We start from the raw sequence: 23,898 nt of genomic DNA, 5'->3' as shown, positions 1-23,898 counted from the left end.
TAGTAATATTCATCACTATGTTCATCTTTATACCACTGAATTCCATCAGAATTAGACCTTAATTATGCACATTATAGTCCTAGTCCAAATGGCCACTTGAAATTTAGTATTTTGGAATATCATCCAGCCTCTCTCTATCACATCTAACCCCTGTCCATCTTCTTTCTGAAATGCATGTCTGCAGATGTCAAAATAACAGACCACTAACTGAATATTACACCTATTTTGAAGTGCGTGGGCATATTTTAGCTTTTAAACATTTATATGAGAAGCATCTCAATTTGGGGGATCTCTAATATCTTGGTTTCAAATATACAATTTAAGAGTCCGCATGTAATAGTAGAAGGTATTAGAAGAACTACCTTTTAAGTCTTTTTAAAAAGTAGCTGTAAGCTTCTCATAGTTGTTATTCAAAAAGTTCTGCTGGCAAATATAACTCAAAATTATGATAATATTCTTTGGATATTAGTAAGGCTTATAACATGATTTTAATTTTGTGAAATTTCAAAGAATGAACTTTAAAAATTAATAAAGCTTTAGGATTCAGTACAGTAGGAATTGGGACACTTCGTTGTGAAATACATGACAAGTTCTGAGCATTAAAATGCAAACTAGGGATTATTGACCAGTTGTAGCTGGTTCTTGAACATGCAGAGACTTCTATTCCATTTAATATTTATATACTTATATATTTTTATCACCAGTCTTTCATAGAACAGAGGATTATGTGTAGTGTGTGCATAAGGATAGCTATAATTCTGTCTTCTAGATAATTAAGAAGAAACAATCTCATTTTCCATTTTAGCCATGAGAGACAGCTAGCTTCTACATAATTTTGAAGAAAAAAGAAATGGATATTACTTAAATGTCCATGCTAAATATAACACCAAATAATCATTTAATATATTTCATGTTTAGTTCCTATTATATTCCTTTTTTATTACAAAAGTACATTGCCAAAAATTTGTAAGACTTTATGGAATATTTTTGTGTGTCAGACTCTTTGGCACACAAAATAAATAAGACATTCTTATTTTGACTGAGGATTTGTAATGCTGGGCATTCACATATCAGTAACAGGCAATGTGAAAAGTGTGTATGATACAACATGCAGTTACAACAGTAGTAAGCGATTTGTTTGAGTGATGGGAATGTCGAAAATGTCTTCGAGAGAGTGACATTTGATCTGAATATTTAAAAATACATTAAAGTTGTTCTTTAAGGAGAGAAAGATATCCTAAACTACAGGACCAACATATAAAATAAACCAGAACTATAAAAATAGAATGGCTTCTTCTGAGGAAAATTAATGGTTTTGAATGACTTAAATGAAGGAACTAGAGAATGTGTGATTTTAGATGTTCCCTTATAAAAGCTCTGACTTCAAGTGAGGGTTGCTTTCATAAAAGAATGAAGGTTATGAACATTATTTAAGATAAATTACCCGATAGTGTGAGTACACATTTATGAAGAAAACTGTTGTTGCAAAACTTGGAATCTAGAAATAATTGATCATATAGAAATTCCATGAGTTTGTCATGACTAAATGAAGTATTCTCTTGGATGGCTGTAGCAGCTATGATAAGCATTTATTAATTTCCCAGAAGGGCCATGGACATTGGTGAATTCAGAAACAACTGAACTGATTATCAAGAATGTAATGCTCAATGACCAAAAAGTAAAATGCTATGAGCCAGACCTGGGCAATTGCCCAACCTTTTGTACTGCTTTTTTTAGATGAGAATAAGAACAGCACCTACCTCAGACTCATCAGGAGGATTAGATATGATATAGCATACAAAGCTTTGGACCAGTGATTATTGTAGAGAAGGTTCTCAGTTAGTATTAATGGATATTATTATTAGCATGAAAAATATCCACATTTGCTAAAACTTTCAAGGTAAGTAAAGATATTGATATCACTTTCAGTCTAGAGCCTTGTTTTAGATAGATACCATTTCATTTAGTTACTAAGGAGTTACTGTGCCTAAGTACCTTCATATACAGTTTCAGTTTCTCTAGCCAAGAATAACTTACAGCTTTTTAATTGGGGATAAAGAAGGGTGACAATACAGACATATAAATAGAAATTGCAGGATTTAAGTGTTATGTTAAAATAGAAAAGATAAGAAGATATAATTAGCCATGCCTTCAGGATAAGAAACTTCCCACTTTATTATACAGGGTTTAGAACATGAATAACTAAACTATGAAAGATTTAACATAGATGTGGAAAACTACAATAGTTGACAGTCTTCATTACTGATGTCTACTTCTTTATAAAACCACTGAGCTATATGGTAAAATTTTCAAAATTAGCTAAGAACAACAGTAATTTTGACATCACCCTCCAACATATTTACCATTTTCATGGACTGGAGGAAATGAGAAATATCAATATTCTTTCATAAATCACTGACTATTAAAAAAAGAGATACATGGGAAATATAACTCAAAACATGTCAAATATGTACATCTTCTAAATATTCCTCTAAGATCAAATATCACAAGGTCAAAACACATTCTATTATAAGGTTGGTAATTCCCAAAATGACACTTTGCCATACCTTAATTTCAGTTTGGAATGTGTGGTCATTCCTTCAAAGTTTTCCTCCTGAAAAACATTGGTCGTGTTCAGGCACTTGTTCTCATTTATTATTCAGGGGTAAAATTTCTGTGGCCTTGAAATTATTTTGAAAACTACTTCTTTATGCATTTTCATATCATTGTGAATGAAACAGATGCAACATGAAATTATAAATAAAAATTCCAGATACATATAAATAATACAAAGTTGAGAATTACACAGTTGCTCTATAGATAAGCAATCTAAAATTACCTTAGAAAAAAACTACACAGAAGTAGTGAATCCTAAAAAAAAAAAAAGTAAGTTAAATACAAACAAGGCTAAAGCTAGGTGTTGTGGTACATTCGACTTCTAGGCCAGGCCCCCCTGGGCATCATTGCTAGACCCTGTCTCAATAAAAGTTTTTTAAAACAGAAAATAGGCTATATCAATTTTGTATTTGTATTTAGGAAAAAAATTAAAACTGTTTTTTTCCTGGTATCAAACATGTCTACCTAGCCTCATAAGAACATAAAATCCAATAAGAAAGCTAAAGATAACCATGGCATTCTTCTGGTGCAATTTTCAGAGAAGAGCACAAAGTTAATAGACTTGTTAGAAATAAATTTTTCCCTGTCAGTGTAGCTTAAGCCAAGTGGATAAGGTAAAATGTTAGAATTTTTTTATACTTTGGAAAGGTTACTTATTTGGATCCTCCCCTTTCCTTGCTAAATTTAACAGATAAATGCAAGATGAAACTAACATATTTCATTTATTTGAATCTTGTCCAAAAATTAAAAGCACAGGAGATAATTTACCCTTGTATAAATGTGAGCTTTTATACCATACTCTGTTGATAGTGGCTTCATCAGTTTTTACATTTGCAATATTAATTCAAAATATCATCAAAAATCATTTTTTAGGTTCCTATAAAGAGTTTGGGATTTGATACTTTATGGGTAATAAAATCTAATTTGTCAAAACATTTCTAAATTTATTGAGGGTTGATTATTTCATTTCTATATAGTTTGATAAGCTTGATAGATAATTTTTATTCCTTGAAGGTTCAATGTAATGAGATTATAAAATGCCTGACTGGTTGAAAATAGAAAACAGATCAAAATAGTTTCTAAGATTTTAGGTATAGCAAAAAGATATCAGAAACATATTTTAACCTATAATGTAGTCTGGATTCAAGCAGCCCTCCATAACTCAGATGATTCTTTTAGAAACATCCAGTATATCAATATGCCTTTTAAAATATGGTGTCTTAACCTCTTCAAAGCATTCTAAGTGTGATCTGATCAATGTTGCATATAGTGAGATCATTAACTTATATTTAGGTGACTTCCTCTTACTGTTCTTACCAACCAGGATTCCTAAACCTTTTTAAGAGCGCCAATATTTTACAGTTGATAATTTAGGAAGTATATATAAAACTTAGCAGTCATCACTGTTAAATAACAAGCATGTCTATGAAGACCTTTGTTAATCACTGCATTCCATGTACAAGCTATTCTACTCATTTGCATGGTTTTAGGATATTTACTTCTTTTGAAACCCATTCATAAAAAAAATTTTCCAAGTCAAATCACCAAAAATTTCCTTCAAAATAATTGTTGTTTAGTTATTAGTCAGCACTAATTCTATGCATTTTTATAAATAATTGGATATTTGTCTAAAGCACCCATTCTTGGCAGTTGATCTGATACAGTTAAACATGAAAGATACTATGCAACAGTGTTTGATATTAAAGGTTCACTTATTTAGATATTAATAATTTTCAGAGAATTGGAATATGACAATTCTCAACAGTTGTGTACTCAGTCACCTGAATATACATATTACCACAATGCAATAATAAAATATATCAATGAATTTTAAACTCTTAATTAAATTTTAGGTCAATAGGGCATTACTGCCCATTTGCTTGCTAACTAGCAAGTAATGTCATGACTCCAATTTTAAATTTTTATGTATCTGTGTTATAATATTATATATATTCAGCCAATATATCTAGTTAAATATTAAACAGAAAAATACACTGTCTATGAATAGACCAGATACTGTAACATTTTCATGGAAAATAATTCAAAATTTAAAATCATGATGAGTTGCATCTTAAGTTAAAACCATAAATGTTATTGATTTTTAAACTGCCATGGTCATTTGTTTTATTTGGCAAAATTTTTCTCTCTGAATTTTTTACATTTGAAATATGTAATATAGCGTATAGCTGCAGGTCTAAGCATATAACAACTAAAGCAATTTTAGAAGTTCTAGGAAAGCAAGAATCAAAGTAACATTTCTTTGAACTTAAGTTATATATGACACATTTGCAAATTTTCATTACTTTCAAACTAAAATGAACAGTTTGGGTTTCACAAAATATAATGGTTTAACCTTTAGAATCTGGAAGCTAATTGGAGTTCCAAAATAATTAAGCACTTTGCAAAAACAATGTAAATGAATTATTACAAAATATAAATGCAGTGGACAATTTTCAAGTTCTAACTTTCCTTTACTTTTAAGAAAATCATTTTTGAAGTTAGATACTAACTGGCAAATGAAGTTCACTTGTTTTTAAAGAAGTAGAAATAATTTTTTGCCTATTTTTCATGCTTAATCAGTGACTGATTTTTGATGAAAATATACTTTTGAATTTTTTCTCCACTTACTACGAATCAAAATTCAGAACAAGACTGGTCAATCTCCTACCTCACTGGAAGTTCTGTCAATGAACCAGCAAATGGATTTGCTTACAAGGAAATCCCTTGGTACAGTGACACCACTGAGGTGACAATGTATTCATAGTATTCCTGCCAGGTTTATCATTATGGGCACTTAGGGATATAAATACTTAAATAATTTGCCAAATTGTCTCTGGTGATGTTAATGATGGGTTCAGCACAGTTTAATATGTATGGGATGTACATTACTGCACATATTTTGATTTTTCTTCTAGGTAAGGGAGCGACTGAGGGTTTCTTTAGAAAGAGTCTCTGCACTGGAAGAAGAACTAGCTGCTGCTAATCAGGAGGTAACATTACCACGCTTTCTCCTCTTTTGAGGTGCAATATCGCTAACATTATAACCCGTGTGTTTCACCTTTCTTCTGTTAAAACTGTCACAAAAAGTACATTACATTCTGCATAGGGCACTAAACAAGGTCTGTTGAAGTGAGTTGCCAGAATCTTGTTTTCTATTTCTGGTTATTCAGATTGTCACTAGGAGACCAAAGGAAAATTACCAAGAACTAAAGAGATAAAGACTTAGAAAGACCATAGTCAGAATGCCAGCTCTTTCAAGAAGTAAGCACAGCTCCAAAATTGAAAAACATGTCAAATATGTCTTAAACTTAGAAAATGTTATAAACCAAGTTGATTTCTTGTGTATATTTTCCCTGCCTATTCTTATCTACTTCAACATTGTGCCCATGTCTAGTGGTATCATTGACATCTTTTTCAACACTTTATGAAATTATTCTAGATCATCTCTTTATGATTTAAAGAATTGTTTTCACTTTAGGAGACTGCACTTCCTTTGATTTTTAGTGCATAAATGAACTTGCATAATTAGGCTATATATTTTTAAATTAAATATTTGTCAGCAAATAAAATAGTCCCACTTCTATTTTAAAAATACTATTTTTTGCCAAAGTTAATGTCAATATGATATTGGTATTGGCAGTAGTAGACATACTAAAATAATTCAGCAAATAGCCCTGCTTTTAAATAATTAAGATATGGAAGGCTAATATTAATAATAGATCTTTTACAGGGATTTATAACAAAATAATATTTGTATATTCAAAGTGCACACAAATAAATAAATATTTGCAAACCACACAGTAAAACATATCAAATAAAAACCTCTTTTTTCATTGTTTAAAATAATCTAGGTCAATTAAATTAGTTTATTTGTGTTTTTGATTGTCCCAGACTTAACAGTTTAAAAACAGTGAACTTTGAACTATAGGGAGAATAAGTTTTATATGATTAAATGCTAGCAGTGCAAAAAGCATAAATGTTGATGCAACAGTTTTAAGAAAAAGGGAGAAATCTTTTTGGTGATCAAGTTCTGTGTAGGAAACTGAATGGTTCAAAAAAGGGGGAGGTTGATAAAAGATTGACACTCTCAGTAATCAGAAAAAATGAACCTCTGGGATGATGGGTAACAAGAAGAACTCAGTCCTACTATGGGATGGAATAGATTAGCTGTCTACAAAGTAGAGAATACACATTTCAGGAATGAAAAGAGAGAAATGTGTTAAATGTATCTTCATTTTATCATTGTTAATTCTGATTTTCATGTATGTTAACATGTACACAATTTTGCTATTTACCTCAAAATATTTTATTGACAAGAGCAAACAAACAAAAATTTTGGTGACTGGTAATATAAAAGAATTTCTTATTAAGGCAATGATAGAAATTTCTATCATAAACAATGATGTGGTGAGACTTGTGTAAAGAATTTATAGTGAAATAAAAAGGTCCCATATGTTCAAGGGAGCTTCTGAAAATTTCCTCCAGAAATATCAACTAAATAGTTCATTTATTCCTACATAAAATGGGAGAAAGCTTGAAAACAAAAGCGTACAAAAGACTTTTTTGTTGTTGTTTCACAAATATTTTCTAAGGCCCTCATAGGCAGGACAATATGTTCAATTGTTTATAGATTAAATAAATTTCAAATCAAGTATATTTCCCTAAATCTACTGTAGCCTTTTTGAATACTTTTTCATTTTAAAACATCTGTATAAGAGAAAACATATTTCCTGTGCTCATTACTAACTTTAATGACTTTATTGATTGTAATATTCATGTGACTTACCCAGAATGCTATTTATGAAGTCACAGACCCAGCCAAAAATGTTACCTTAATTTTCTAATAATAGACATTTGGTAAATAGTAATATTTTAGAACATTAGAAAAAGTCAGCTTTATAGTGAGGCTGCTATTTTAAAATAAAATACTAAAGGGAATCAGAAAATCAAAAGACACTTCATGTGGAATTCTTGATTCTCTGGGGTAGCAGCAAATAACACAAGAAATGTCCACAAGTAAAGCACAACATATTCGTGACAGCAAGATAAATTTAGAAACCTGACAAAATAGGTTTAGAAAAATTCATTCTATTTGCACCTTTAGAAACAGGAACTTTGAGAACTCTGATTATTAAGGAAAACTATTGAAGAGACTATTTTAGAAAAAGGACAATTTTTTATGAAAAAAGAAAACTAAGCACATTTTAAGAGCCCCCCAAAATGTGTGATGTAGATAAAAGTAATCAGGTACTAGAGTTAAACTACTATGCATGGCTAAATGGGCAGAGTAGGGAAATTTTTATTTTAGGCTTCAGATTTTAAACTAAAATTAAAATGTGTGCTCTATAATTTAAGTCTATTTGTTCATACAGCAAGCTTGGAAAATGAGCAAATCATTTTCTCAGATCTTTTTGGTTCCTGAGTGTCTGGTAGTGATACTAACCATTCAAACAGCAAGGAATTTATCCAAATATTTTTCTGAATCAAGTTTACAAAGGTAGAAAAGAGAAATCAGAGAGCAGAGGTATAGATTGTGCATGGTACCTTGATATGTTCACAAATAAATATTCCTCTTTAGCCAGTAAAGTGGATAAGCTAGAGTTTGTCCTATCATTTATATATCTGTCTCTCTCTCCCCTTGTTCCATTCCCATGGGTAGCTTTGGAGTTTTCACACTTTGGCATATTTTCTTTATATAATTTCTTCCACAGAACCTTCATGCATTTCTCATACATTCCCATCCATCCAAGGCTTCTTTTGAAAAAAAAAGAAAAGAAAAGAAAAGAAAAAACAGCCTACAATTTGAGGTCCATGCAATCTTCTGATCTCTAAAATTTCAACTATGATAAATTATAAGAATTTTTAAATGTCACAATTGTTGTACCCAAGTACAACAATTAAAAAGTCTAAAATATAAATAAGTGAAATGCAAAACCCTAAAAAAAAAAGAAAGAAAGAAAAAGAAGATTTCACACGTCATTTGACATCTCTACAGGTGCAGGTTTTATACAGTACTCTGTCATAAGTGTCTAGCAGGGGCAGAAGTAGGGATTGAAATCCAGCTGTTGTTGGTTAACGAGGACAAGCACTAGGACTGTAACCACTCTAAGGAACATATTTTCAAATATGCACAAAGGCACGGTCTACTTCACTTATATTTCCCGATATCCCCTTAGGTCCTGTACGGAACATTAATGTAATAAAGTAAGTAGCTTTAGAAAAGAATAGGAAATAACTATATGTTCTACTCTGGTAAAAGCTCCAAAATATTTTTTATATAAAAAGAATGACGTTGCATAGAATGATCTCAATTATTACAAATACAAATAATAATACATTAGTGTAGGAATGGAAAAATGTTTTAAATGCAAGTACCAAATTGTTACTGTTTTTTCTGTTTGCAAATACATGTACTGTACATTTCTGTGTCTGAACTTTGTTTTAGAATTTTTTACTATTCTTATGGATGGATAAAATAATAAAGGTATTTTGGAATCATATGTATTTTCCATAATGACATTAATACTGGATCATTTAATTGAATACTTAAGAATAATAGCAGCTAATATTTGCTGAATGTTTTAAATCTCCAGGCACTGTGGTAAATACACGTATGTTAGCACAATAATCCAAGCAGTTAGATACTTCAATTCCTTTACAGATGAGCCCAATGAAGTTATTGCTCTTAACGTACCATGATTTTCTCCTACTGAAAATGTGGTTATCTTGAATTTGTCTTAACTCTGCATTTAAGCAGTTCCAATTCACATTTATAATTGTGCCTGCATTGTTCCCCACATCCATTTACACTTATATTTTCCCATATATCTTGAGAATGAAATAGTTCAAATATTCACAAATTCTCACCTGGGAAATTGCAGTAGGTTTTTATCTGTTCTTATGTCCTATCTCTTTCCCATCCCTTTCTGCTGTATAATCTGCAAAGTTAAATTACAATTTCTTTTTTGCAAATTTTGATCTGTTATTTATGCCAATGTATGTGTTATATTCCATATTAACATATTAATAATAGTGATGTAATACACTGTGATATATGTTAATAGCATGAAATACAGTACACAGACCTGCAGTATATCATCAAAAACTTTTTTAATGGTCCTAAACTTCAAATCTAGATTTGACTTCCACTACCCCGTATACCCTGAGTCATTGGAAGGTCCTGTTAAATTGCAGCATGCATTGACTTTGAAAGCAGTAAACATTTTTCCTGACTCTAAGTCTTGCTTTTTGCTAGTGTCTCTCCTGGAATTTCTCTACAACCCAACTCATCCATTGAAATCATACTTCCCCATTTTAGCTCAAGTTCAGATATTACCTCTTTAATAAAATCTTTTATGACGCTTTGCCAGGAGGCCTTGTTTCTTAGTTTAAATAGCTAATACTCATACTTTAGCATGGCTTATGTTATTCAAGTCTTAGAGTTAACTTTGATTTATCTAAGCCTAAATCATTGGTTTTCTAAGAAAATAAGCCACAACCTTTTCATTCCTTTCAGTAAAGTGACATGGACCTTGTGATCAATATATATTTCCCAATTTGCATTATAGATGATTCATTCTGAGCAATATTTTCATGTTGTTCCCTGGATATTCTCTAAGTGGATAGTTTGAACAAGCTTAGGCATACTCAGTAAATACCAATATGTTGATGATATTTACTACATGAACAAGGTGTTTATTCATTCAGCATGAATTTTTTTGAGCACCTATCATATGCAGAAAATTTTAGGAGTCTCTGAAAAAACTGGGAAAAAATAAAATAATAAATTTTTAGTATTATTAATTATTTTATGGAAACATTCAGATATTTTGCCCTTTAATGAAGGAGACAGACATAAAAATGGATAATGAAAATGGAATTTAGTGTCAAAATAAATAAATTCCAGATAGAAGTACAAAACGAATAAGAGCAGAGAGAATCAGGTAGTTATTCTGAGCCAATGGACAACGTAAGACTTCACCTTTAAAAAAATAGCATTTGAACACACCCTTGAAGGAAGACCATGACTTAACTTCAAAACTGTTTCATTGTGATGTCTTTGTACAAAATTATTTTATACACTAATTTAAAAAAACTGAGAAAACATTTCAGGCTAAACAGACAGTAAGATTAAGAAAAATCAACTTGCTGTTTCTAAAAGAAAGATAATCTTTTGTTAATAAGAGTCAGGGTATGAAAAAATGTAGAACAGGAGGGTAAAGAAATTGATATGATTCAAGTTCTGGAAGGCTCTGAATGTCATGCTAAAATTTGCATTTCATACTTTATGAAACACAAAAAGTACATATATATATATTTTTTTTGTAAAGTGAAAACCCTTGAAAGTATGCTTTTGAGTTATTTTTTGTTTTTTTCATTTTGTTCTGTTGTTTTTCGTAAAGCAGGGGTTGAGGTGGAGCAGATTTGGAAAGTTAGCATAATCTGATCTGAGTAGTTAACATGATCTGTTGTTTTAATCATGACACTTCATTTCATATTTATTGGGCATCCTCTGTTTACCAGACATCGCATTAAGTAGGAACTAATCAGTTCTGTACCCTAGTATGGGAGATCCATGTGTACGAAGTAATTATAATGGAGAGTTAGTGTTTCATGTGTAAACACATCACCAATTTCTGTTTGGGATGATGAATAAAATTCTGTTTGAGAAGATGGACGGTGGTGATTGTTGCGTGTCAATATATGTACCCAATACCACAACATGGTACATTTAAATTGGTTAAAATGACAAGTTCTTTGTGATGAATATTTACCACATGAAATGTAATTATAATGAAATATAATTAACATGAAAATGAAAGTAGGTGCAAGATTTAGTAGTATTACAAAATGGTGTGAATAAGAGAGAACAGATAGTGTCACAAAAGTCTTCCAAAATAAATGTTTTATATAGAATTTGATTGGTGACTAAAAGGAGGTTATCAGAGGGACTTAGTGGAAAAGAGGTGAAGTAGGCAGAGGTAGAGAAGGGAATGGGTCTACAGAGACCAGCAGATCTGAGTTGAGTATGGTGAGAGCATGAGCTTCATCTTGCAGGCAATGTCAAGTAAAGAAATATTTCCCTGGGGGGAAGAGAAAATCAGAATTTCAATCTTGCAGATCAAAGTTAAAGGTAAAAAAAAGTGTATGTGATGGTCAAGATACTGTGTTTAAAGTTTAGATTTAAAAAAATAATTACTATTTCTTACAATAATCAATGTCAGAAAACAATAAGCTGAGCAGTACACATGTATTACCTAGTCTGCGTATCTTATGTTCTTTTAGTAATGGCCAATACAATTGAAAGAGTCAAAATTTTTAACTATATATATTTAAATAATGAAAATTTGCTGTACTTTTATGCCTTTTTCAATTGCCCCACACAGATAGATTGTATTGTTAATATAGAATACATTTTCTAGGTTTATGTCCTAGATTATTTAGACACAATAAAGTTTTTATTTTTTGCAGAGTATTTTTGTTATTGCTTAAAATTGGAAAGGTACAAAAATGTACAATAAAAGGGAAGTAGAAAAAAAGAATAGATTACATCCTAACAATGTGTTTTCCTTTATCAGAAACCAATATACTTTTTAAATTATTTAATTAACCCAGACAAAATGGTTTATTCAGAAGGTGCTGTATAACTTCAATTGGCAGACTAATTTGCAGTGAACACACAGGCATGTTTATTTTAAAAGCTTTTCCACATGATTGCATTACAAATAAAAAGAACTGCCATGCTTTGTTGTAGGTTGAGCTACATTTTTTTATATCCCTTTTACTTATGTATGCTTATTCAAACCACCAAATTTACCAACTTTCAAATAGATTTTCCTTAAGAAAATTAACATTTCCTTTTTCTTCATCTACAAATAACCTTATCCCTTAGAGTCTGTTTTCCTAAGAAAAAAGTTAATGAACATGCATGGGTAAATTAAATTCCATAATCATTCGAAAGAATATTGGATTAGGATGGTGAGAGGGGTCAGAGGAAATATACTCCAATTTGAAGAGTTTTTAGACCCATGGATGATGGCCTTTACTTCATATTCACTGTTCTGTATAATCCCAACAATTATATGAGTTGGATTATGAACCAGAAGAGCTCTGTCAAATGCATGGTAATACATAGAAAATGGAAAAGGTGAGTCAATACAAGCACAGATGGAAGTGACCCTGAAGAACAAAATAAAAGAGACTGGAGAGAGAGAGAGATGAGAATTGAGAATTCAAGAGTAATTAGGCCAAAAGAGAGAAGCTGAAAGCAAGAGTGAGTGAGACATAGAGAGTAATAAATGTTGAGGATGCCAAATGTCACATGAAAGTACGGAAGATTGTAGCTAATATGAAGTGATTAGCTTTATAATGAGAAGTGCACTAGAAATGTTTGCAAAGACAGTTGTTATAAACTATAATGAGAGGAGAATAGCTGTGGTGAAAATAATTTATAAGCCAATTAGAAGTCTAAAAAAATGGAGAAGGTGAGTACTCTTTTGAGAAGTATGGTAGCAAGAATATAGGAGGGTAAAAGTTAAATGAGTCCAGGCAGCATTGAGAAATAAACTTTTTAGAATGGGCGAAAATTGAAAATGCTTAGAAGCAATGGATAGAACGGTAGAGACAAAGCAGAAAGGATTATTAATAGATAAAACAATGGAGTTTATTCATGGTTTCAAGACCAGCAAATAGTGGGATTCTTCTGCAACATTGAAAAAAGGAAAACAACATATCGTGTAATGATGAATGAAGATTTTGACTTACAGAGGGAGGAAGACAGGAATTGTCTCAAAGGGGTTCTTCCCAAGGAAACAGTGATTTTCTAGTAAGTGGTGAAAGCAGCTTCAGAAGATGAGAAATAAGACAATGTAGACTATGTCAATGAGTCAGTAAAGCTAAGACATTTTATTGCAGGAGTGTTGTCTCAGAAAGAGTCCTCATAATGTTAACACAGCAAATTAAAGCCAAATTTCTACAGTATTTTGAAGCAACATAGATTCCCCCATTGCATTTCCTGATTTGAACATATGAAAAAAATTTATTAATAATAACACAAAAGGTCTTATGACTTTGGCAATTCAAGTAAATTCAGAGGTAAACTGTTTTGCTAAAAGTTCTTAAGGGTAAAATATTAGGAAATTTATGAAATCCATGAGCAAATCAGCTAAATTTAAATAAGATGAAAAACTTAAATAATTGGAAATGGCCCAGAAAAAAACTCATTAATTCAATTTTTTTAGAATTCCGAGAATGAAAGCCATTTCTTTTTTTAGACCACTTTGCAAGTTCTTCACTTTTGAATCTTTTAATTGTTTCTTATCTGGGAGATAAAAGCAGATTTAATTTTGTATGTATATAAATGCTTTGTAAAAATGACTAGTCTTATAATGGCTTTCCAATTTGCTGCATGTTTATGCAAACCTCATAACCTAATTCAACTGATTACTTTATTTTCATCAATGACTTCTTTGCAGCTCTGAACTTATATTTCTTGAAGATAATGTAAAACTCTGTGAGGATACATTTTTAGCTTGCCTGCAAACTTTTTTTTTATTGTTTTATTATTCATATGTGCATACAAGGCTTGGGTCATTTCTCCCCCCTGCCCCCACCCCCTCCCTTACCAACCCCTCTGCCCCCTCCCTCTCCCCCCCACCCCCTCAATACCCAGCAGAAACTATTTTGCCCTTATCTCTAATTTTGTTGAAGAGAGAGTATAAGCAATAATAGGAAGGAACAAGGGTTTTTGCTGGTTGAGATAAGGATAGCTATACAGGGAGTTGATTCACATTAATTTCCTGTGCGTTTGTGTTACCTTCTAGGTTAATTCTTTTTGATCTAACCTTTTCTCCAGTTCCTGGTCCCCTTTTCCTATTGGCCTCAGTTGCTTTTAAGGTATCTGCTTTAGTTTCTCTGCATTAAGGGCAACAAATGCTACCTAATTTTTTAGGTGTCTTATCTATCCTCACTCCTCCCTTGTGTGTTCTCGCTTTTATCATGTGCTCAAAGTCCAATCCCCTTGTTGTGTTTGCCCTTGATCTAATGCCTGCAAACTTATGGGGACCTAGTCTTCCTGTTGGAATTTTCCCATTTTTGGTTAGAAAATTCTGTAGTTCTTAATTGATCTTATTTCATAGGAGAGTTGAATGTTTATTGAACCATGTCCTTTCCTTCTTTTATTGGAAAGCTCAAAACTTCAACATTATCCAGCCAGTAGTTATTTGCAAAGATCTAGAATTTCTTTTATGCTTCTAAGTTATCCTTTATGATGATATTTTATTATAAAGATAATTGCAGAAACTGTAAAATACCCAAGTTATTACTATCAATAGAAAATGTCTCCTTTGTTGTTGATAATTATATACTCCAGTACAAAGAATCTTTCCCAAATAAAAAGATATCAATGTGCCTTATGACAATGTATGTTAAAACTCAACAAAGAAAAGAGAGCTAACAAAATTGCTATTTTCTACTTCCACTGCTTGCTATAGACTTGTGCAAAGCAATTGTCTAGAATAGAGGTTAACATCATTGCCTATTGTGTATGAGACATTTAAAATCTGTTTGAAAATCTTTTCAGATATGCTTTCCTGTTTTGGTTAGAATGCTTTCTTTGATGAAAGCATAGGATTTGTTGTTCTTGTAGTCACAACCAGGGTTGTTTTTATCTTTGCACAGGAGATTGTAATAGAGGAGATTTAATAGTTTCCCTTTTTCTTCTTTTAAAAGCATGACTATGTTCAATATTAATATTTTGGTCATAAACATAAGTTTACCTATTTTATTTTACCCATCTATTTAGAAGAGTATTTTTATAAATTTTAAAGCTAATATTTTGAGAAAATTACCTATATTATGAGTAATTTAAATGAAATACTGAAATATAGTGAGAGACAAGATACAAAGTGAGAAAAGGAAAAAAGAACATTAACTTAAGTGAGAAGATTCAAATTTGAGTCCTAGATCTATCATTTACTAATTCTGTAACACCTGTGATTGATTTATTTTCTCTATGCCTCAGTTTATTCTGAGAAATGGAAAATTCATAAATTTCAGGTCTTCCTAGATTTCAAAGTCAGGACACCCAGATAAGGTAATATATAGGAAAACATTTTGTAAAACTTAATGTTCTAAAATTGTGTTGCTATTATTGGTCTCAAAAGACTAATATCAGTTACTTAGCTGAGCAGATAAAAGCACTTTCCTACTGCTATTCTGTCCTATAAACAAAATAATAGGACATTATGCTCAGAATTAAATCTACTTTGTTTTGTAAAAATTACATTATTTTGTTCATAGGATGATTTTGTAGCATTGCAGTTACAGTTTTGGAGGAAATTATTGTATGCTTCGGCCTGTGCTAAATACTACATACTTCCCCCAAACATGTGGACATTTTTAATTGTCACAATTAACCTATTCTAAAAAGTAAAACTAGAGAACTGAAGCTTACAAAAGTGAAGTGAGTTATTCTGAGTGCCATCACTAGTCAGCAAGAATCCAAATCTGAGATGTCTGACTCTGAATTTGATTATTTAAAAGTATCCACTCTGCTGCCTGACCTTTCTGTTAATAACAAAATTTCTTTTCATATAATATCTGGTACATGTTTCTAAATCAAGAGTTCATTTTCTCATAGTTACTTGAATTCACCATAACATCTTTCAGCTTAGTATAGTTTCATAGATTATTTCAACATTCATCACTTCTTTACTTTGAATAATATAACAAGTTAACTACTGTAATATATTACCATATATTAAATCAATTAGTTAACCTAGACTACTTTTATTTTGTATTTTTTTGCAATATATGGGTTTAAACTCAGGGCCTACATCTTGACCAATTCACTGGCCCCCTTTTTTTTTTTTGATTTTAAAGTCACTTATTAAATGTCATACGAATTTAAATTTGATCTGATAATACTAAATAGCACAGGCATATGGCAAGTTCTAAATAATCATTAAAGAGAACAAGGGCTTCACACAAATTTGTAATTTCCATCCACATTTTGGTATCTAAATGTAACAGAGAAAACATTATCATTATAAATTAATATTTATGTCATCATAACAGAATGCATACAATTAGTGTCATGTCATAAAGCTGGAAAATCAGGTCCAAATGTCAATCACACAGCCAAAATCAATATTGGAGGCAAATTATTAGTGCCTTGTATCTGAGGAACATAACTGGATTCAGGGGAGAATGTCTAGGCTTAATAAAATGAAAAATAAAAAGATGATGGTATTTATTTAAATTCATTGTTTGTAAACCTGACATAAAGAAAAAAAGATCCCAAAAGGTAAGCTCATTCCTGTGACAGCTCATTAGCACATTTTCATTAAATGAATATTTATTGAGTTACTGATTCATATTAAACCATGTGATGTGTAATAAAGATATAGAGTAATGGATAGGGTCAAAGATCCTGCCATCTAGTCAAGAGATGGACTATAAATGCATATATACTATTTCTTTTCCTGGACTAATTTCTTCACATCTTATACATTAGTCGGATAATTTTGGTTGAAATTATAAATCAACCAAAAGAAAATAATAAATGCTTAAACACAATAAAAGTTTGTTTCTTGCATATTAGGTAGAGAAGGGAATAGATAAAGGAAGAAAAAAAAAACCCACTGTCCTTTTCAGTGATCCAAAGAGCCTAGTTGATGAAAAAATGCTCTGAAATATTCCCCTCTAAAGTCTCCAAACATACAGAAGTGTATAAAAACATTGAGGAACTTTTAAGGACCAGGTCTGGATGTGGTGTGTTTCCCTTCTGCTCCAATTCTACTGTCTTGGAACTCAGCTACATGGCTATATTCTAACTGCACAAGAGGCTGGAAATGTTATTTCATTGTGTGCCCAAGAAAGGAAGGGAAGAATAGAATTTTGCAGTTTTGCCATATCTAAAATATGTAGCATCCCCCTAAATCCAGTGCCAATATCCTTTTGACCAGCATCTGCTCAACCTGTAATATTTTTGTCATTGCATTGTCAAACTTTTTTTGCAGTTTCTTTACATTGCCTTACTTTCCTTTAGATTCTAAGCTTCTTTGTTTTTTTATTATGTGCATTCATTTTTTGGGTCATTTCTCCACCCTGCCCCACTCCCCCACCCTTCCCCCCCACTCAGTTTCAGGCAGGTCCCGTTCTGCCCTTGTGACTGATTTTGTTGAAGAAAAGACATAAGCATAATAAGAAAGACAAAGCGTTTTTGCTAGTTGAGTTAAGGATAGCTATGCAGAGAGATTCATATTATTGCTTTCATGTACCCATGTGTTATGTCCCATGTTGATTCAACTCTAACTGATCTTTACACTGGTTCCTGATCCCCTGCTAGTGATAACCTGTCCTTTTAAGGTTACTGCATTAGTTCCTCTGGAGTGGGGATTTCAAATGCTTTCATGTTTTGGGTTTTCTACCTATTCCTATATCTCCCATATGTGCTCCCCCTTTTCTTGTGATCCGAGTCCAACAACATTGCTGCATTTGCCCTAGATCTAAAGTCTGCACATGAGGGAGAACATATGATTTTTGGTCTTCTGAGCCTGGCTGATATCACTCATAATGATGTTCTCTAGTTCCATCCATTTACCTGCAAATGATAAGATTTCATTCTTCTTCATGGCTAAGTAAAATTCCATTGTGTATAAATACCACATTTTCTTGATCCATTCATCAGTAGTGGGGCATCTTGGTTGTTTCCATAACTTGGCTATTGTGAACAGTGCTGCAGTAAACATGGATGTGCAGGTGCCTCTGGAGTAACCTGTGCTGCATTCCTTTGGGTATATCCCCAGGAGTGGGATTGCTGGATCATATGGCAGGTCTATGTTTAGGTTTTTAAGAATTCTCCAAATTTTTTTCCAGAGTGGTTGCACCAGCTTGCATTCCCACCAGCAGTAGATTAGAGTTCTTTTTTTCCTACATCCTTACCAGCACTTGTTGGTGGTGTTGTTTTGGATGATGGCTATTCTAACAGGGGTGAGGTGGAATTTTAGTGTGGTTTTGATTTGCATTTCCTTTATGGCCAGAGATAGTGAGCATTTTTTCACTTGTTTTTTGGCTATTTGAATTTCTTCTTTTGAAAAAGTTCTGTTTAGTTCAGTTGCCCACTTCTTAATTGGTTCATTGATTTTAGGAGAGGTTAGTTTCTTAAGTTCCCTGTATATTCTGGCTATCAGTCCCTTGTCTGATATTTAGGTCCTTGATCCATTTTGAGTTGATACTAGGACAGGGTGATACACATTCACCAGCCCTTTTTTGTGATGGGTTTTTTCAACATAGAGTCTCACGAACTATTTGCCTGGGCTGACTTCAAACCTCGATCCTCCTGATATCTGCCTCCTGTGTAAGTTAGGATTTATAGGTGTGAGCCACTGGCACCCCACTAGACTGTTTCTTAAAAAGTGATAAATATTAGCTTAAATGTTTAACAATATAGAAAATATTCATTAAAGCATCTATATACTTGCAATTATTTGGAAAAATTAAATTACTAGATTGTCTGCTTTTATCCAAATTGTTTCCCTGGGTATAGACTTAAGTGACTTTGATTAGAGTTGGAAGTAAATAGCATGAGAATGTTATAACAATTCCTGTGCTTTAAATGTAGAAAATGTGAGCTTCCAAGTTTTATTAAGCAAGATGATATCATTTCTGCCACTCTTTTTTTCCCATTTTATTTTTGGCACAATAGATCTCAAATATTGAAAAATTTTGAATACTACAATGAAATAGATGAACAAAAAGCTACATTAATTGCTTCAATTTTTATTTAATAATTTAACTACTAATGACTTTATTTTTTAAAAAGGTGATAGCAAAAACAATTGAAATTTGATCAGCTAATGCTGATACCCTACTTATGGTGGGGTTACAGCCATTAAACCCATTCAAATTGAAAATGTTGTAAGTCAAAAATTCATTAACACTATACAGTATCAGTGTGTGTCCTCGTGGCTTGCATGGCTGGCTGGGAAATGCTGTCCCTGCCACTGTCCAGCATTGTGAGAGAGCACTATATCACATATTGTTATCCTGGGACAAGACCACAATTCCAACTGGAAGTGTGGTTTCTACTGAATACGGAACACTTATACACCATCATGAGGCAAAGAAAATTGTTAAATCAAACCATAGTGAATCAGAGATTGTCTGTGGTTAGCATATGTTCTTATTAGAGCTTAGCCAAACTGTGAAGCCCAAAGTCACAGCATTCTGTAAGAAATCCCTCACTTCAGATGTCAACTGCAACACAGGAGATTCCCATATCCGCCATCAGATTCCATGATTCACTAAAAAGATAGACAGAATAAAAGCTATCATACTCACAGCTTTTGTTTATTACAGATCGAAAACACTAATTAAAATCAGCCAAGAGAAGAGATACAAAAGACAGAGTCAGGAGGGTTGCAAACACAAAGCTTCCATTATTCTAGGGTTGCATTACTCTTCTGAAATCCATGTCTGACACAGTATTGTCAACTAGCAAACTCACTCAAGACTTAGTGTCCATAGTTTTTATTGGGGTTTCATTTTATAACAAGATTGATTTATTGATTACCATGTGGTTCATCTCAGTTTTGAGGCCCAAAGTCCCCTAAATCATATTGTTGATCTTTCTTACCTAACCTGCCCCCAACCTAAAACTATCAAGCATGACCAGCCTTCATTAAAAGACCTGTGGCCAGTATCCTCCCAAACAAAGATATTCCCCTCAGTTATGATATAGAGTACTTTCTTAGGGCTGAAAGACATGATCTGACTGCATTTTGTAAAAGGTAAAGTTCTTTACTATAAGTTACAAACCATCTTAAGTTTCTATCTTAATTGAGAAATTTTATGAGCACTTAGAGTCAATATGCTCCTCTTTTATTACTTAATAACCTGTTAATAAAGGCAATACACTATTTTTCACTCAGAAAACACTGTCATTGGGAGATAAAGAGGAAAATAACCTACAGTAGAATCAGGATATGTGTTAAGATTTATAAAATCAGAAGAGAAAAAGACAGACAGAGATATATATAGAGAAAGTCTTTTAAGAGAAAATTACTACAGTTAAATTATACTTCTTTTAGAAATTTTAGTAGGGACAGTTTTTGAGGCACTAGGCTAGATCAAGTATTCTTTTTTATTGTTGTTGTGCTGCATGGGGGTGCATTGTGGCATTTACAAATGTTTTTACAACATATCAAATATATGATACTTAAATTCACTCCTTCCACTGCTCTTTTTAATCCCCCTCCCCCAATTCCTGGAACAATTTCAACAGGTATCATTTTTGCATTTACTTACATGTGTATACATTATTTTCTCATCTCCCCTCTCCCCCAGTGTCCCTCCACCCCTGCCTCAAGATAGTAAGAAAAACATGGCATTTTTGCTAGTTCAACATAATGATAGCTATACAGGGAGATTCCTTGTGTTTTTTCCATTCATGTATGTATTACAACCCAAATTGGCTCATTTCTTCTAATGAAGATTCATTACTCCCTAGTCCCTTGGTCAGTTTAAGATTACTACATTCATTCTTATACAGTGAGCTCATCAACCACATTCAAGTTTTTCGTTTCCTTTACTTATCCTATCGCTCCTGTGCACAGTCTCCCCTTAGTGTGTGACTTTTGTCCAACAGTATTGCTGCATTTGCTTTAGGTCTGTAAATCACATATGAAGGAGAACATGTGATTTTTGGCCTTCTGAGATTGACTAACTTTGCTTAAGTTGATGTTCTCCAGTTCCATTCATTTACCTGTGAATGACAAAATTTCACTCTTCTTTATGGCTAAGTAAAATTCCACTGTGCAAAAATACAATATTTTCTTAATCCATTTGTCAGTAATGAGGCATCTTGGCACTTGTTTCCATTGCTTGGCTATTGGGAATAGTGTTACAATAAACATGGGTGTGCAGGTGCTTTTGTAGTAGCCTGAGTCACATTCCTTCAGGTATATCCCTAGGAGTGGTATTGCTGGGTAATATAGCAGATCTATTTTTAGTTTTTTTAAGGGTCCTCCACATTGTTTTCCATAGTGGTTATACTAGCTTACATTTCCACCAGCAGTGTATGTGGGCTCCTTTTCCCACTGCATCCTTGCCAACATTTGTTGTTGGTGGTATTCATGAAGGTAGCTATTCTAACAGGAGTGAGGTGGAATCTTAATGTGGTTTTGATTTGCATTCCCTTTATAGTCAGCTATGGTGAACATTTTTTTCATGTGTTTTTGGCATTTGGACTTCTTCCTTTGAAAAAGTTCTGTTTAGTTCAGTTGCCCATTTATTTATTGGGTCATTGATTTTTGGGGAATTTAGCTTTTGGAGCTCCCTGTATGTTCTGGTTATCAGTTCCTTGTCTGATGTATAGCTAGGAAAGATTTTCTTCCATTATGTGGGTGTCCTCTTCAATTTAGAGACCATTTCTTTTTTTTCAGGTCTCCTTCTTGATTTTCTCTGCTTTTTTTTTATTCATTTATTCACATATGTATACATTGTTTGGGTCATTTCTCCCCCCAGCCCCTCCTCCCACCCCTCATCTCCTCCACCCCTAGCTTCCAGTCAGAACCTGCTTTGCCCTTATCTCTAATTTTGTTGAAGAGAAGACATAAGGATAATAAGAAAGACAAAGTGTTTTTGCTAGTTAAGGATAGCTATGTAGAGAGATTCCTAGCATTGCTTACATGTACAAATGTGTACAACCCAAATTGAGTCATCTCTAACTGATCTTTACACTGGTTCCTGATCCCGTCTCATATTGACCTCTGTCACTTTATGGTTTCTGTATTAGTTCCTCTGAATGGGGACATCAAACGCTTTCATGTTTTGGGTTTTCTGCCTATTTCTATATCACCCAAATGTGCTCTCCCCTTATCATGTGATCCAACTCCAACCACATTGCTGCATTTGCCCTAGATCTAAAGTCCGCATATGAGGGAGAACACGTGATTTTTGGTCTTTGGATTTTGGCTGACCTCACTCAGAATGATGTTCTCTAGTTCCATCCATTTACCTGCAAATGATAAGATTTCATTTTTCTTCATGGCTGCATAAAATTCCATTGTGTATAACTACCACATTTTCTTGATCTATTCATCAATAGTGGGGCATCTTGGTTGTTTCCATTACTTGGCTATTGTGAATAGTGCCACAATAACATGGGTGTGCAGGTGCCTCTGGAGTAATCTGTGTTATATTTCTTTGGGTATATCCCCAAGAGTGGTACTGCTGGATCATATGGCAGATCTATGTTTAGATTTTTAAGAAGCCTCCAAATTTTTTTCCAGAATGGTTGTACCAGCTTGCATTCCCACCAGCAGTGGATTAGGGTTCCTTTTTCCCCACATCCTTGCCAACACCTGTTTTTGGTGGTGTTTTTGATGATGGCTATTCTAACAGGAGTGAGGTGGAATCTTAGTGTGGTTTTGATTTGCATTTCCTTTATCTCTAGAGATGGTGAGCATTTTTTCATGTTTACACATTTCTTAATGTATTCATCCCATGGTGGATATTTAAGCTGATACTGTATCCTACCTGTTATGAATAGCAATGAAATGAACATGGGAGTGCTGGCATCCTTTTGATGTTTTGATTTAATGTACTTTGGGAATATAGCCAGTAGTGGGACTGCTGGATCTTATTGCAGTCCTATTTTTGGCTTTTTGTGAAAACCACTTACTATTTTCCATACGGTAGCTGTTCTAATGTACATTCCCACCAACATGTATAAGAGTTCCTCTTTCTCTACATCCTCACCAGAATTTGTTGTGTTTGATCTTTTTTGGTAATACCCATTCTAACTGAGGTAAGGTACTATCTCATTGTGATTTTGACTTGTATTCCCTCAGTGATTAATAGCATTAATCACATATCTGTTGTGATTCACATATCTGTTTACTATTTGTGTGCCTCTTTTAAAAATGTTTGTTCAGATCTTTAATCCATTTTCTATTTGAACTATTGGAGTTTATTGCTGTTGCGTTTTTTGAATTCTTTATGTACTATGGATATTAACTCTGTCAGATGTAGCCTTTGCACATATATTCTTCCATTCTATAGATTCTTCACTTTATTGATTATTTCCTTTGCTTCATAGAAATCTCTTAGTGTGATCTAATCTATTTGTGTATTTTTGGCTTTTTGCCTGGGCTTTTGGGGTCTTATCTGAAAAACTATCTATACCAATAGCTACGTGTATTTTCCCTAAGTTTTCTTCTAGTAGTTTCACAGTTTCACATCTTCCATTTAGGTGTTTGGTCTGTTTTGAGTTGATAT

General features: G+C 32.8%; 1 protein-coding gene across 23 annotated transcripts in view; it reads left to right on the top strand.

Annotated features, from left to right (window-relative positions):
* Positions 1–23,898, top strand: part of Ppfia2 (PTPRF interacting protein alpha 2) — a 454,825-nt gene that overhangs the window by 274,184 nt on the left and 156,743 nt on the right. For 21 of the 23 annotated variants that reach the window (XM_074084029.1, XM_074084040.1, XM_074084032.1 and 18 more), the window contains one exon: positions 5,532–5,606. The exons of the other annotated variants lie outside the window; for them this stretch is intronic. In XM_074084029.1, the coding sequence (XP_073940130.1) occupies positions 5,532–5,606 (75 nt within the window). The remainder of the gene's footprint in view (positions 1–5,531; positions 5,607–23,898) is intronic. 23 annotated transcript variants of the gene reach the window in all.

The sequence above is a fragment of the Castor canadensis genome, chromosome 8 (genome assembly GCF_047511655.1).
Source record: "Castor canadensis chromosome 8, mCasCan1.hap1v2, whole genome shotgun sequence".
NCBI lineage: Eukaryota > Metazoa > Chordata > Mammalia > Rodentia > Castoridae > Castor > Castor canadensis.
This window is presented reverse-complemented; position numbering and strand designations above follow the sequence as displayed.